The sequence below is a fragment of the Battus philenor genome, unplaced genomic scaffold (assembly GCF_028537555.1).
Source record: "Battus philenor isolate CCGP_79_NKW_IND1 unplaced genomic scaffold, ilBatPhil1.0.hap1 SCAF_7, whole genome shotgun sequence".
Taxonomy (NCBI): Eukaryota; Metazoa; Arthropoda; class Insecta; order Lepidoptera; family Papilionidae; genus Battus; species Battus philenor.
The window spans coordinates 1,350,567-1,364,775 of NW_027181737.1; the positions used below are offsets into that span (position 1 = coordinate 1,350,567).

Genomic DNA, 14,209 nt, shown 5'->3' on the forward strand with positions numbered 1-14,209 from the left:
TGACTTGAAAAAAAATATAACAACAAATTGTTCACGAATGTAATTCGAAATAGGTTTAAAAGCTTTGATATATATCATTATTATTATCACCTATTTTTAATCTGTGCAAAGGTGGTAAGAAATTTTAAAATGCATTCCAAAATTGTAAAACATTTTTTATAACTACATTATCATTACGTCGTTTATTATTTCTGAAATCATTGATTTTTGTAACACCCCTATAAAGCTTTTACATCTATAATCAATCAATCATACTGTATATTACATTATTTACTTTACCTTAAGAAATATTCCACTGACACTGAAGTATATCGTAAGAGATACCGGAAAGTAATGTCGCTTTCTTAAGTTAAATTCACACGACTACATTATTAACAAGCTTTTATTTCTAATCAATATATTCACCTTCGTTTTCAACAACCTTTTGCCATGTAATATACAAATCAATGCCGGAGCGGTAACAAATCAATCGGTTTTTCTGTAAAATATGTCGACAGAAAGGACGTTACGTTCCGGTGCCAATAATATTTAATTCTTTAATGGAATCAGGCGTTACCTTGCGGAAGTCCATCCTAAGTAAGAAAAGGGCCAATATTTAGCCACATCCGCACATGCAGTGGTAGTCAAATACAGAGTGTGTGTGGCACTAATCGGTGTAACATAACTCCTGAAGATGCCCCGTGGAGGGGTGAAACAAGTTGAGTAATTTGGCGGTGGCGGTTGTGTGATTTGCATTGTTTGCCGCATACGCATTTATCAGCGGGCTGGCGAGCGGTGCACTTTGTTGCACGACTACCACTGCATGTGCGGAAGTGGCTAAATATTGGTACTTTTCTTACTTAATATTTAATTCTCCTTATAAAACTTATATTAAAATGTTTCCCCAATCCGATGCTTACATGCAAGTCCCAGTCCTTCACGCCTGGGCTACCACGGCTTAATACCTAATTACTTGGTTTATTTTATTAATTTATTCTCTTGTATTTATTACACCATTATGTATTAATAACCTAAACACACGTGAGGCGCTATATCTAATATATAAAATTCTCGTGTCACGGTGTTCGAACTTGAACTCCTCTGAAACGGCTTGACTGATTTTTACCAAATTTAATATGCGTATTCAGTATGTCTGAGAATCGGCTACTATCTATTTTCTATACCCCTAAGTGATAAAGGTTGTTCACGCTTAAAATTTTTTTTTTTTAACGACATTTTTTATTTTTATTTTTTTATGATACAGCATACAAGAATACATACAACCATAAATTTTCACCCCTCTACGATCAACCCTTATTTTTTATATGTAAATTAAAATATCAATTTTTTTTTCAAAACAACGTTTGCGGGATCAGCTAGTATTATATACTCGTATATATACGTTATAACAGCTGGTGCAATTACGAAATTAGTGTATCGTAAAACTACATGGATTATAGTAGTACGTTGTAACGGTGTGAAGTGGCACTAAATTGGCCTATTAAAATAACACCCTATAAGTAATTTTCTCGCCCCCGTAGGTTTACTGCCGGTGATAAATATGTGTTACCGACATTCCGGATTGTCAATAAAATATGTCCGGTGAGCAATTAAGGTGGTATAGTCGAGGGGTTGTAACTGACCATCTTTTTGTATCTTGTTTATTTATCTACATAGGAAATGTAAATGATACAGTCATGCGGCGTCATACCTTCGAGATGGGTCCAAACTGCTACAAAACTGTTTCAATAATACATCTATAGTAAAAGATTTTCACCTACTCTTGTATCTTTGTCGTTATCACTGTAGTTCAAAAACTGACAGGCGAAGCTGTAGTCACCCGTGCTGAAACAAAATACAGCCTACTTTAACTATGTTGTATTTTTATGTCATTTTAATTTTGATACCGAGTTGTAAACAAAATAAATAATAAAAATAACTATACTCTTGTGTTTTTATTTGTTCATATTGAATAGTAATATAATTATTCACATTGAATAGTTCATAATGATAGCACGAACGTCAGAAGAATCGAATTTGATAGAACCTAAAAACAGATAGCGCATAGCGCATAGCCCGTATAGCGCAGAGGAAGAACGCCGGGGGTGTTTTAGTGGGTAGGAATCCCACATTCCCCTTGTCCACCCCCAAGAAGTAGGACATCTTGAATGTCCGGATGATTTCCCCTCCGAAACCAAAAAAAGCCCTTGTCTAGTTTGGGGAGCAACAGTACTCACGTTAAGTAAGAAAAGGACCAATATTTAGCCACTTTCCGCACATGCAGTGGTAGTCGTGCAATAAAATGCCGGTGCATTTTATTGCAGATCTGAACAACAATAGAGTTTAAATATTTAATGGAATCAGGCGTTACCTTGCGGAAGTACATCCTAAGTAAGAAAAGGACCAATATTTAGCTACTTCCGCACATGCAGTGGTAGTCGTGCAATAAAGTGCACCGCCCGCCAGCCCGCTGATAAATGCGTATGCGGCAAACAATGCGAATCATACAACCGCCACCGCCAAATTACTCAACACGTGTTTCACCCCTCCACGGGGCATCTTCAGGAGTTATGTTACACCGATTAGTGCCAAACACAGCTACTCACGTTGGCACACTTTCATCGTTATTACTGTAATTTTAATTTTTTTTTTGCAACAATGTGTTTTTGTACTATATATAACCTGCCAGTTTTTTGTTGATCGAAGTCATAATATATATGTATATGTAGCACTGTTAGCATACAGTATGACAGGCTTGCTCAGCGTAATGTCTTTATGCCGTACAGTACACGTATGCATTGTGTTTCAATTAACCCATAGATTGTTTGTCCGGAAAATTAATTGGAACGCGTTCGATATTTGAACAAAGATTACCAGTAAATGACCATCTGTATGTTAATTGTAACTAAATTATATTAGATTTTGAATAAGAAATATGTACAGGGTGATTAGTTGTGGATATAAAAGGTTATATACTACCTTCTTTTTAGCCGCTGAAGGAATATCTCTCCCCCCAAAAATCAACACGACTGCCCAAATCTAGCGACTTCCGCGATTTTTATTATGTCTTCTGTCCGCCTAGGGGGGCGCCCAGCCTCGCCGCCCTGCTCAGAGAACCTTTCGGCTCCAATCGGCCATCAGTGGCACGAGCAATGTGCCACACCCACCAATTCAAACGAGCAGTTCTTCGAGCTACGTAATTCTATCTCGCATCGAGCATAGCCGTCTCTCTACATACCTTGAGCATTCTTATGAGGCCCATCGTGACGACTCGAATCCGTCTATCGTCACTATATTTTGGACGAGTAGAGTAGTTTTAGAGCTTTCCGAATGCTTCCTATCTGAATAGGATTTGGGGTTTAATCTTGAATTTCTTACTCAGACACTGTTCCCGATTCGCATCAAAAAGACGTTACCACGTGACCTTATGTGAAAACCTTAATATACCTCCGTTCAGCTTACCGGACCTTCTCAAGAAAAAATGTACAGCAGAATCTCTTGATGAGTTGGCCCGGCACATTGTCCTAAATCTCGAGGCATTTAACGGTCTGTAGCGCGGTTTAAAATAAATAATGTAGCAACTAATATGTAATTGAGTATTCCAAATTGTATTGTTAATATGTGTAAATTTTAGCTGTATTTACCCATAAGAGAAAATTGTGTAAGAGAAATTGTAAAAAATTATAAAACGCTGTCGTGCCTCGCAGCTGGGAGAAGAAAGATCCGTATCAAATAGCGGCAACCCTCCCCCAACTGTCTTCGTTTAGTTTAAGCGAAAAATAAATGTTGTGAAAAAAACACATATTTTAAATCTATTTATCTATATATATATATATATATATATATATATATATATATATATATATATATATATATATATATATATATATATATATATATATTTATTTATTTATTTACATTGACCCTTATAAAGTTTTTACACCTATAACAAATCAAGCTGTAAATATAGATAGAAATGTCGGGGTGATACAGATGTCTGGTTAAACCCCCTCCCTTCAGCGGCGCTGCCAGTCTAGCACGACCCGATCTAAGCCTATTACCCTGTCGTTATGCCGACGATATTGTGAACAGCTGCAGTGACCCAAAAACCGGCGCGGAATTTATTATTATAATAGCAATTTGATTGAATGAGGGAGCCGGTTCGTAGCTTCGAGCTTAATAATATTTTTATTCCGCCAATAACAGCATCGCGTGACTGCCTTCAAACGCGATAGCAGACGCCGTCTGGTTTGAACCAATGCGGCTTACTTTCAGCATGCTTATTCCTATTTAAATCATCTTTAATATGCTAAACCAGAGTTCCTCAAACTTTTTTGTGTCGTAGACTATGCTGTTTTTCCGTGTTGGGTAGACCCCCTACTTACCTGATATTGATTACCTGTAAATTTCTAACTTTAGTTAAGTTTAGTGTTAAAAACTTAAAGTAAAAACACATGTTAATTTATATATTTATTAATTGAATTTAAATTAAAACTACTCAAAATAAAATTTTGTATCTGTTATGTAAAATAAATGTAACTTTAAAAAAAAATTTTTTTTCGCTGACGTAGACCCCTTGCAGGTTGTCATAGACACCTAGGGGTCGATATAGACCATTTTGGGAATCACTGTGCTAAACTAAGAACGTATTGATGTCAATAAATTTTTAAGGTTACATGCTAGCTTTTCATCGGTACACGGTACATCTCAAATGACGTGGGGTTGTGGAAACGTGCTATCGGCTCAACGGTCATTTGTTTTTATAACAGACATTCCAACACGCCCACGCGCTAGCGGCAAGAGTGTAGATCCATTGTCGGGAAGGACCCTGGCCTCGGTCGCGTTCACTAGTTATGTGACTTCTCACGCGCGAGGTCTAATTCGAATTTACATTATAAATTCTCGTCTCGGTTTTTCTGTACCCTGACCAGTCCCTTGGAATCTGCTGCTTACCACCACCATTATTGGAGTACCGACCTGGGGTGTAAAATAAGACCAGGTCTTCTGCGCTCTACCCTTTTATTTTAATTTTTTTGCCACACTGGCGCTCATCAACATGGAACAGGCTTTATTTAAAGCGACAGATACAAAATGAGGTTTGTGAAAGTTATTAAAAGGATTCTCTATCAGGATCACAACATTGGTCATTAGTCAACCTATTGGTTAGATATCCCGCGCTGTGCTTTCCTGTATATGGTCTCCACTATAGTACTGAAATGCCACTTCAACCATTCCCTCGAGTAATGGAAAATGGAGTCTCTTACTCCATTTTTAATAGATCTGAACTTGATTTAGGCATTCATTTTATTATGTACAAAGGTGATCATTTTAATTATCTTTCGGAAATAATAATATGTACCTATATATTCAAACGGAACAACAAACGGACTTTCCTTTTGTTCATTTATTAAAATTTCTTTCATTGTTTTAATGGAAACAAAAAATAATTAAATATCATTTAATAAGCGAAGTAAAGTCAAATGTGAAACACCTTTATATACTTATTATTTATGGAAGTAAATTCATTTGATAATTAAATTTAAACATTTTATTTTATATTATAATACAAACTTACATTGCGATGCAATTTCCTATGTACTTGTGTGTAACATTCTACATTTACTATATGCATGATCTTCATTGCTGGTTTTTATCGAATTCGATAGTTGTCTTCCGGTTAAAAGGGTGCTATGGATGTGAATATCGAAACGTCCGTCAGTTTTATCTGTATGAGGTAAAGAGATCTTTTGTAATCAGATATTATAGATTTATACTATCAAGAACACTCCTATTAGCGGTATTGGATACATTAGAAGCCTGGAAACTTATGTAAGGACATGTACAATTTTGTTGTGTGAGAAAATATGGAAGGTCAACATTTTAAATTAATTTTCTAAGTTCACTTTCGACTAACTTAAAGTTTTGACTAAGATTCGTCTTAGCCTTTCCCTCAAAGATATCGGACGAAGCGTATGCCATGCATGATGATGATAATTAAAAAATAAATAATAACTGAAATTCTGATTTTAAATATCTAATACGGTTGGCGGGCGGTGCACTTTATTGCACGACTACTGCTACGTAACGGAAGTAGCTATATATTAGTCCTTTTCTTACTTCTGATTTTAAAATCTGTGCCGACAGATATCTGTCAGAAATTTAACATGGTTATACTTCTTTGTATTTTGTAGTCACTCATAGTTGAATTTAACTAAATGAAATATCGGAATAAAAATATAATGAAAATTCGTATAAAAGAAACAACGATTTTACATTAGGCATAAATTTTATCGTGATGCGTGTCGGTAAGTTGGGTAAGTTTCGTGGTACGCGGGTCTGAGTTGGACTGGACGATAGAGTGCCAGTTAGACCACCTTTCTTAATGACTACATAGCAATTGTCACTAAATTCTTTTTCTTTTCCTTTCACCTCTATCATGGGCTGTACGGGGTCTTTTTTGCTTTCTTTCTCCTCCTTTATTACATTTATTGTCTTTCTTTGTCTTTCTTACTTCATATCATCTGTCTGTCTTGTCCACACTTTACTACCTTCAATGCCTCTTTTATTTTACTAGCACCTTCTTCTTTTTTAGGCTGTTTTTACAATTGTTACTACCATTACACGACATCTGTTAGCCTGAACGATGTCATACCTTCTACAACCTTTCTATTGATATTTACAAATGCTGTTTGTCCCACGGAATTTACAATTTCATCTGGTTTTAAATGCCAGAATGATCTAGCAGCATAGCCTAGACCTTTTAGAGTAACAATAAATAGGTCATGAAATCCTACCATGTACTCATCACGAATAGTTAGATAGAAGCTAACTGGATTTATTTCTTTCATTTATGAATACTATCTCATCATCATCACAGCCGTAAGATGTCCACTGGTGGGCATAGGCATCCATCTAACATTTCCAGTTGGAAGCCTGCATCCAGGGTTTTCAGACGTCTATGGTGCACTTCGGAATCTGGTGTAACGTTGTCTTTTAATATTGAATAAATGAATTTTATCTTTACGAATTTAATGTAATAGGTTATATAACAATAATTACGTCAAAAATTCAATTCAAAAGAGTACATGAATTGTAAAGTACCAAACAACGCTTCTAAAATCCATTCAAAGTCATGCATTTAGCGTCGATTAATTATAAAAACACAACTTCTGATTTAGTCAAATTCACTTTCAGAAGGCAATGTCGCAAAGGGCTACGCAATTTATACTGGAGGGTTATGGGTCGATCAATTTTAACGTTCGTATATAAAAGCACCCGTTGCGTATTGACCTTTGCCTAATATTCAAGAGCACAAGTTCCAATTTTCTTGCTCGATTTTAAACTTAACTTTAAATTTCTTGATTTATTTTTGACCTATATAAATCACATTCATCATAATTAACATCATATCAGCTCTATGACGTCCAAAGCTACCCCCAGATATTTACCATAGGACTTGTTTTCCATCTTCAACGTCGTCACCTTGTCGGTGGACGTAAAACGTCGTTACGTTTACAGATCCGTGGTCTCCTTTCTAGAACCTCGAGACTCCAGCGGCCATCTCTTCTGCTTGCCTTGTAGCCTTTTTACTCCATTTTAAATTTTTTTGGCGAATTATTTTTGTTTATTATTTACCACCCTCTTACAATGTTATACGAGTACCTTATATATTCCTTTCTTATCTTATGTTACCTCCAATTTATATATACTTAAAATTAGACCAGTTTCACTGACATGGAACATGGAAATCAGTCAGAAGCCAACTTTCTTTTTTATTATTTGTTTATGAAGAATTCAAACGTTATTAATTATGTACAATTTGCATGCTGTTAAAATAAAAAAAATATCACGCACCGGCACCAGATCGGCACTGCAAGAGGAATTCTCTGTATCAGTGCCGGATCTCATGTTTTTGGCACGTGGCGGACCATTTCTCGTACTCGTGTTGCAGGCGTAATAAAAACTTTATAAAAGACGACTAAAAACCAATAGCAAACCAATTGCAAACGAAATTAGAACGTTCAAGCGTAGTGCAGACACAGATTCTCCATTTAGGTCGCGTGGAGCGTATACGACCAACAGTTTAAAAATTAAAAATAGTCGTTAAAGACGCATGCTTTCCAATTTTTCAATACTGCAAAGCTATAATTAGCAGAATTTAAAAAAAAATTAATATGTATTATGTACACGCATACGTCATGTGATCTATATTCGACCTTACAATTAATTTTTAAGAATCCTTTGTATTTCAATCAGAACTGCTAATGACCTGAACAGAAAGTGCAGCCGGGGTCATATACGCTCCACATGGCTTGGAATGTGATAACTATCCGTCAGGCGCCGGCGCGATACCGGCATCTAAGTTGTTACGTATTTGCACAGTAACTGGTGCATTTACGGCCGCCTTTATTCTGACTTTCCCCCTGGGATTTCCACCTCTACTTTCTCGATTGTTTTCCTGGTTATCATTAAAACCATTTCGAAAATCTCGAAGAAACTCCAGCAATACGTACTATCTATGATTGTAGAATTTATACCTTTTACTCTGTGGTTTCTTCTGTATGCTTGCACATGACATTACACGTGGTTCTGATATCTAGAATGCGTTCATAATGCACGTTTCTTCGTATTTTAAGAACTCGATTATAGGAACAAAATTCGATTTTAGTTCATATCGAATTAGATTCTTGCATTCTTCCCGAACGAGCTAGCGTGGTTACGGCATATATTGTCCGGTTTTAACCTTATTTTTTCCATTGTGTTCGTACTGTTTGCATTTTGTAATCTGTTCCATAACTAAGCCAATGTATGGTTCGTATTATTATTGTAATACTATAACAGTTACCTATATAAATCAATTTGTATCAAATTCTTTCATTTTTTTCCGGTTTTCCGTCGGTGTATATTGCGTTATCTACTGTGTGAAGCGTGATTTGTACTTGATCGGATATCTCATAGAACTGCTTTGTAGTCTTCGTTTATCTTCATTTACGAAACGAAAGAAAAAGGTTAACCATCATATATAGAGAGAGACAACAAATGATTAAAAAGATGCACCAGTATTTTGTCTTGATGTTCACATTCTAAATCAGCCTTTACACCGTACACGCATCACACTAGCTCTCACGCGAGGATGGTCAGGTTGTACCCGCTTTACTCCCGACCCAGTGCTCTTTGCTTCGTAAACCTGCACGTCAGTCACAACACTATACACCTTCATGGGTATAATATGTAGAGGGCTTCATGCAAACATCATCATTGTTAAGTAAGAAAAGGACCAATACCTAGCCACCTCCGCACATGTATGCATGGCAGTCGCGTAAGAAAGTGCACCGCCCGCTAGCCCGCTGATAAATGTGTCTCTGTGTTTGGCACTAATCGGTGTGGCGTGGCTCCTGAGGATGCCCCGTGGAGGGGTGAAACACGTGTTGGGTAGTTTGTCGGTGGCGGTTGTGTGATTCGCATTGTTTGCCGCATACGCATTTAGCGGGCTGGCGGGCGGTACACTTTGTGTCACGACTACCACTGCATGTGCGGATGTGGTCAAATATTGGTCCTTTTCTTACTTAGGATGGACTTCCGCAAGGTAACGCCTGATTCCATTAAATCATCGTTGTTACTGGAATACGATCTGCCAAAGTTTTTAATTATCTAATAGATTCATGCGTTACCTTGCGGAAATCCATACTAAGTAAGAAAGGGACTAATATATAGCTACTTCCACTATGCAGCGGACTGCATAGCAAAAGTTTTTAACTCGCGGGCCTTAGGTTCCGGGCTCATTTCTATGAAGGTGCACATATCTAAGGTAGCTAGCAGCATCAAAAACATCATATACTACTGATGTCCAGACTTTTGATTTATGATATTTTATGCATCATAGATCATTGGCTTGACAACTTGTAACGTATGATATTAATTTTCTTGACAACTTGAAATGTGTGGAATTCACTATGTAATTTTACTGATATATGCGCCATATTTAAAAAAAATATTTTGTTAAATGTTACCAAAAAAGATACATCTATGTACAAAAGACATTTATCTTTAACCTATTTGCAAATGATCCAGGTTTTGCGTCTACTCTTCAATACCACGGATTTCCAAGTTAGCGAGTGATTGCAGTTGTAATATCAATAGTTTCTCTAATTATGTATAATAACTTGAGCGAGTCAACATTTTCCTCTTCCACTTTCTTGCCCATCTCACCCTCGAAATCATGGCAAAGTCCTCTAAACACAGAACAGCTGGTGATTATATGCCCCACAGATGCACAAGGGACTCTCCTTGAACTGCCTATGCGGGTACTCAGAGAATCTCCTGTGCCTCGTGAACATCTGGACCAGATATGTGTCAAAATTCCAAGTCAGCCAATCAGCACTCGAGAGGCCATGTGACAATGACAGGAAGCTTTGCCAAAGAGAGATGCGACAACATAAATTTAACTGTCATTCAGTGCTCCCGCGCCAGAAATCCTGCGATGCGATATTAGCTTGCGGATTTCTGATCCCCTAGATCTGAGACCGTAGAAGCTGTAAAAGCCAGAAAAGATAACAGCACCCTGCACCAATCGACTATAGCCTGGTGCGCCAGTAGCCTTCGCGAGCCGTTGCGACGTACGATTGTCTTCTTCTTTTCAGCCGATAGAACCTGCAACCCACTGCAACCTTAACTATGTCGTCGGTCCACCTAGCGGAGGCTCTACCATAGCAAGCCTTTCCACATATACCTTCCATACATACCATATATATAATACTTGATATTAAAACGAATATGTCTTTGTTACAGATCAATCAAAATTATGAAAAGGCAATTAGGTATTGGTACGGAAACGAAGTATTAAAGAGTCGTTGAGAACAGTCCAGTTAGTGAGTCAGTGAACTAGTGGTGATGGCTCCAGAGTTCGTGTGAATTCGTAAAAGTGAACTGTATAGTGTGATAATGACCAGTGAGTTCGTCTGAGCCATTCCTCCAATGGTAGTGATCGAAGGTATACGATGGCTCGACACCGGCCGACCGCGAGGCACTTCCACAACCAGCCCGAGCTGCAGAGAGGAGCCAGTTCCACCCTCATGCTGAGGTGGATTCTCTACTTCTTAGTTGTCAGCTGCGTGCCTCTGGGGAACACAGTGAAGCAAGATGGTACGTAATTACTATAATGAAGAGAAATCACCCATTTTTTATTTTTAAAAATCGATAGAAACTTTTTCGATAAATTACTATTTATTGTTTATGTTTACAAAAAAGCGTTAATAAATAATTAAATATTTTAATTTAATTATCTTTATGGATACCGAGGAAAGCGACCGTCATACAAATAATACACAAACACTCGAATTTGTTCGCGTATGTACACTCATACTATTCCACCAAGCTAAATTCTCTAAAACTGTATTACTAAAGAGACGATAAACTTAAAATATCGATAGACACTGAGTATATTCTGTCAAAACTTTCATATACATAAGCACATACACACAACATAGTCATACATATGAAAATAAATAAGCTGCTTAGGTGACAATAAAACTTTAGGTCTGAATTTTATTTTTTAATACTTTTGAATGTATCATATTATTATTTCGATATTTAAGGTGAACGAACTCTGCTGGGTTGCAAGACAGTTAATTACTTGTACAGCTGTCAATTAGTAGAATTGTGTCGTGAATTTAAATAAATAAATAAGATATAAATAATTGTGAACTGAATTATTCTAATAAAATACATTTTTGTTGACAAATATGAAATTATATATCTTGATATTATTTATTTAGGATAAGTGCGAACTAGATCGGATGACTGCGATACGTAGCGATATAAATACACGTCCTACGCGGTGCACGGCTCGAGCCGGAATGACGGCACCGCGGTACGGTGTGGGAATTCCCCGCGATACAGTCGATCGAACAAACATTATGCGAACATCGATTAAATTAATTAGGCATGAACTAATTCTGATTTCATTTTCAAAGTTACTAATCGATAGATTATGGCTTAAAATTAAATTGTTCTAATTTTAAATAAGGAAATCACGTACGTTCGTGCGTATATTACTATATCCAATCATTAACCAGCATTTGAAGAAATATCAGTGAAACCCTTTCACCAATTATTCACTGCTAGATATGCCCGTGACTTTGTCGAGAATTAAACAAACATTTTTTTTGTTTGTTTAAGATTTTTCTAAAATAAAAGATACTTATGTTACTCCTTATTACATTAGCTACCTGCCAGTAATAAGGCACGTCAAAATCGGTCGAGCAATGGCTCGACCGATTTTGACGTGCCTTATAATCTCTGAAATGTCAGAGATTATTCGGAACAGACAGAAATAAAGACAAAAATAAATAAAAAATTTTTGGTGTATGTACCGTACCGTATATATATTCATATGCATGCAGTATAAAGCTGTTATTTTAATATAACAAACAGACACTTAAATTATATTTATATATAGATTTTTGTAATTTTTAATATTCAAATTTAATATCTGGACGGGCATGAAGGTTGCGAGATGTCGCTGGAAGATTTCTTGGGCCTATGTCCAGCTGTGGGCATCTATCGGCCGTCACGATCATGATGTAATTCAATAAACATGTTTTATACTTTAGTGAAATATTTTCAATAAACCTTTTATTGCGGCATGCGATTAATTTTAAATTTTGAAAATTGTTTCGGACTACCAAAATGTAAGAAAAGGACCAATATTTAGCCACTTCCGCACATGCAGTGGTAGTCATGCAATGAAATGCACCACCCGCCAGCCCGCTGATAAATGCATATGCGGCAAACAATGCGAATCACACAACCGCCACCGCCAAATTACTCAACACGTGTTTCACCCCTCCACGGGGCATCTTCAGTAGTTATGTTACACCGATTAGTGCCAAACACAGAGTGAGCTCAGTCCGTCGCCGTTTGTTGACGCCGTTTGCTTGACTCTGTGATTCCATTAAATACCTAAAATGTTTTAACACATCTGGTATAGAAAGTATCTCCGATCGTTCGATACAACGAGAATTGATAAACATACATTAAACCCGTCTAGTTAATTAGTCCTTTTGTATTCTGTGCCGTAAAATTTTTACTTCAATCTTTCAATTTACGAAATCTACAACGATAACGCCAAACACCTTCCACCATTAATCTTTCTTTGTTTCATATTAACGAAGGTTTGTTTAAATAATCATTTAATGCTGCAGAATTTCTGACATATTTACCTTTATAGAGAAGTAAATTTTTATTTAATCAATACTAAACAATTGTAGGAGATGCATCACGTCATCGGCGCATCGAAAAGGGGAATTCCACAGAAATATAATTCTTTATTTCAAATCGTGCGAAAGAGAGCGCTCTACAATACTCATCGACATGTGATTGGCTGATGGTTTTTATTGGTTGGTCAATGTTTTCATAGTTTTAATTCTGTATAAATATGGGCCGAGCTTGATGAATACACACTTCTACTTCGGACCTCGTGTTGTTATTACCACCAAGGATTACCGATCCTGGGAAGAATCACACAAATATGTTACAGGATATTATTTACTCAAAAAATTTAGGTAAAGATGATCGTGCGGGAGAACCTTTTTATGAGCCATCGATACCAAGATCACACGAGGTAGAATAAGAATTGTAGAGACTTATGAATGAACAAAGTGGAAGAAGGAAGGCTTTAGCAGAAAAAAGGGTCGAGGGGCCTGAACATTCATGGACCTTTAGAGACTATGGATGTCTGCAAGATATAATGCCTTATTAAAGTCCAAAAGTATAAACGTATATAGTCGCGTCGAGTTTATTTCGTCTATCCTTAGATCTGTGGCATTTAAAATCCGAACATGCTGTAGATACATTTTGACATCAACAAGATATAAATTCAATTATATTTTGTATAAAGAATTTATAAATTTGAATTTCGAATTCAAAATTCGCAATCTATAACCAGTGTTTCTATAACTGTGTATATAAAATCTATTTACAATATTTTTTTAATATTTACGTAAAGTGTACATTGTATATAATTAAAATTGTTACAGGTAATGTTTCAAATACGACAGTGAGGTGATAAATAGAACCTTTTCCAAAGTTAAACCTCAATAAAGCCTCGTTCGTTCCGACTTAAGAAATAAAAGTCTAGGATTCGATATTGCGTTTTAAGATTCCACATAGCCTTTATACAGTTCCTCGACTATTGGATGCGGGTGGTAAATTTGAACGTGTACATCTGGTG

At 36.5% G+C, this 14,209-nt stretch overlaps 1 protein-coding gene across 1 annotated transcript in view; it reads left to right on the top strand.

Annotated features, from left to right (window-relative positions):
* LOC137931038 (uncharacterized) overlaps window positions 1–14,209 on the top strand; it is a 282,114-nt gene that overhangs the window by 41,004 nt on the left and 226,901 nt on the right. Inside the window, exon 2 of the mRNA XM_068774431.1 lies at window positions 10,768–11,121. Coding sequence (XP_068630532.1) covers window positions 10,977–11,121 — 145 coding nt within the window. The 5' untranslated portion in view covers window positions 10,768–10,976. The remainder of the gene's footprint in view (window positions 1–10,767; window positions 11,122–14,209) is intronic.